The sequence below is a fragment of the Elephantulus edwardii genome, unplaced genomic scaffold, assembly GCF_000299155.1.
Source record: "Elephantulus edwardii isolate Elephantulus edwardi_28Jun2011 unplaced genomic scaffold, EleEdw1.0 scaffold00086, whole genome shotgun sequence".
Lineage (NCBI taxonomy): Eukaryota > Metazoa > Chordata > Mammalia > Macroscelidea > Macroscelididae > Elephantulus > Elephantulus edwardii.
In genome coordinates this window covers 3,280,037-3,281,870 of record NW_006399836.1, presented here as the reverse complement: position 1 = coordinate 3,281,870, position 1,834 = coordinate 3,280,037, and the positions used below count along the sequence as shown (strand labels likewise).

Here is a 1,834-nt window from a genome sequence, read left to right as displayed (position 1 = left end):
ATTTCTGAGAAAGTCAGGTAGAGAGCACTAGGAGGAATCCCGTTCCATTCCTACATGATGGGGTGAGGAGTGAGGAAGGAGGAGGAAAGGGGTCAGGATACTAACAGGCAAGTTTGGGGGTGTTCAGGCTCCACTTCCTTTCTGCTGGTGTTTTTTTCTGGCAGCTGCAGCAGCTTGATGGGGGGAGGAAGGGACCATCAGTCAATCACCTCTTTTTGAAGCCGTATTTCTTGCGTTCGTAGAAGAGATCAGTCTTAGAACTCCCCAAATTGACAATCTTTGGGCAACCATCTCGCTAAAAAACAAAAATTAAGTGGTTCAGTTGTTAGTTAAGCTTGACTCAAGAGGGATTAAATTTAAAAGTGGGTCACAAAAGAATAAATGTGAAACTTCTCATTGTAGGATCCAAAATTCTGATGAGTTGGTCAGTGTGCCAACTCTGCTACCTCTTCACCTGGGTTTGGTTATTTACTTTCCTTATTTCTTGAGACATGTGAATGGCAGTTAGAACGGGAAAGGATAACATTTTTGATTGAAGGGTTTAGCTATTAATTTTACTAATCACTTTATGCAGTCGGTTATCAAGAATTTATTAAGCTCTGAGGATATGCTTGGGGCCTGCTTACTCTCTGCCTAGTGACTTGCAAACAAACTTAGAATGGGGGGCTCTAAGCCCATGTCTGTTGCTAATGTACTGTATGACTGAGGTAGAAAATAGTGCCTTATTTTCAATACTACAGGATAATGCTAAGTTAGCTGCGTCCTTTCTAATCCACTGAATCTGACACATGATCTTGGGGGAGGAGGGCTCATGTCTAGAGATGACCATTGAAGGTCTGTGCTCTCATATGTAATGACATGCTTCCCTGGCCATTCTGTGAGCCTGAGTGGGTTTGATGACGCCCCTGGAAAGCTCTGTTCTCCAGGAATTATGACTCTGTCAGTTGATTTAGGAGGATGGGAGGAAAAGCGGGTAAGTTGTTACCGGTAAAAACCTTCTTGGTCTGTTGATTATTTTCTATGTATGTAAGAGCGATTATACCAAAAATGCTCATCTTGTAGCTTACTGGCATCAAGTAGCCAGGTTCTAGGCCCAACGACAAGGTGAACAGAAGCCTGCCATACAGCCTGTATTTAAGGAAAACCTGACATTAAATCAGACAGTGCTCTAAGCTCTTTGGAGACACTATGCTATTTTGTGGTATGATGACAGCCTAATTTGTGCCTTGCTGTGTGACTGTGGGCAAGTCCCTTTGGACTGAAATTCCCTAAGGGTAAAATAAGCGGACTGAATCAGGTCAGTGTTTATCCACTGTACTTAACAGAGCCTTAGAGATTCTGGCTAGACTCCAGAAGATGGGCTGACCTGAATGTGCTCAGCTCTGTGCCCACTCAGGGTGAGACGGTGGGCTTCCCGAGGTGTCAACGTGAGTGAATCTCCCAGCATCTCAATATAATCATAGGAAAGATGGCTATGATGGTAGAGGCTTTCCCAAGAGTTAAGGTTATTCAAACCACATGCTCGGAATAGTCCTTAAGGGTGGGAAAAATTGGCCAGTTACAAAAATATTAGCACCCTCCTGAATGGGACCCAGAGAATCTCCCTGGTGCAAAAGTCCCTGGCTTTGCCCCAGGCCCACTTCCTTCAGCCACATTGATGGTGGAAGCAGAGAAGGTAAGAATTTAGAGCCCGTTTCTCACTGGAGAGGAAAACTTGTCATCTGGCTTTGCAGAGAAGGTTCCAGCTTACGCTACCTTTACCATGTGCTAGGATATCCCAGTTAAAGAGGGAGGGGGGAGTAAAATAGTTGCATGAGCTTGTAGTATTATAACA

The 1,834-nt window shown here is 44.3% G+C and overlaps 1 protein-coding gene across 1 annotated transcript in view; it reads right to left on the bottom strand.

The window, feature by feature from the left end:
• Window positions 1-205: 205 nt before the first annotated feature.
• The window catches only part of PHF5A (PHD finger protein 5A), a 9,984-nt gene continuing 8,355 nt past the window's right edge, over window positions 206-1,834 (bottom strand). Inside the window, exon 4 of the mRNA XM_006890083.1 lies at window positions 206-295. Within this exon, the coding sequence (XP_006890145.1) occupies window positions 206-295 (90 nt within the window). The remainder of the gene's footprint in view (window positions 296-1,834) is intronic.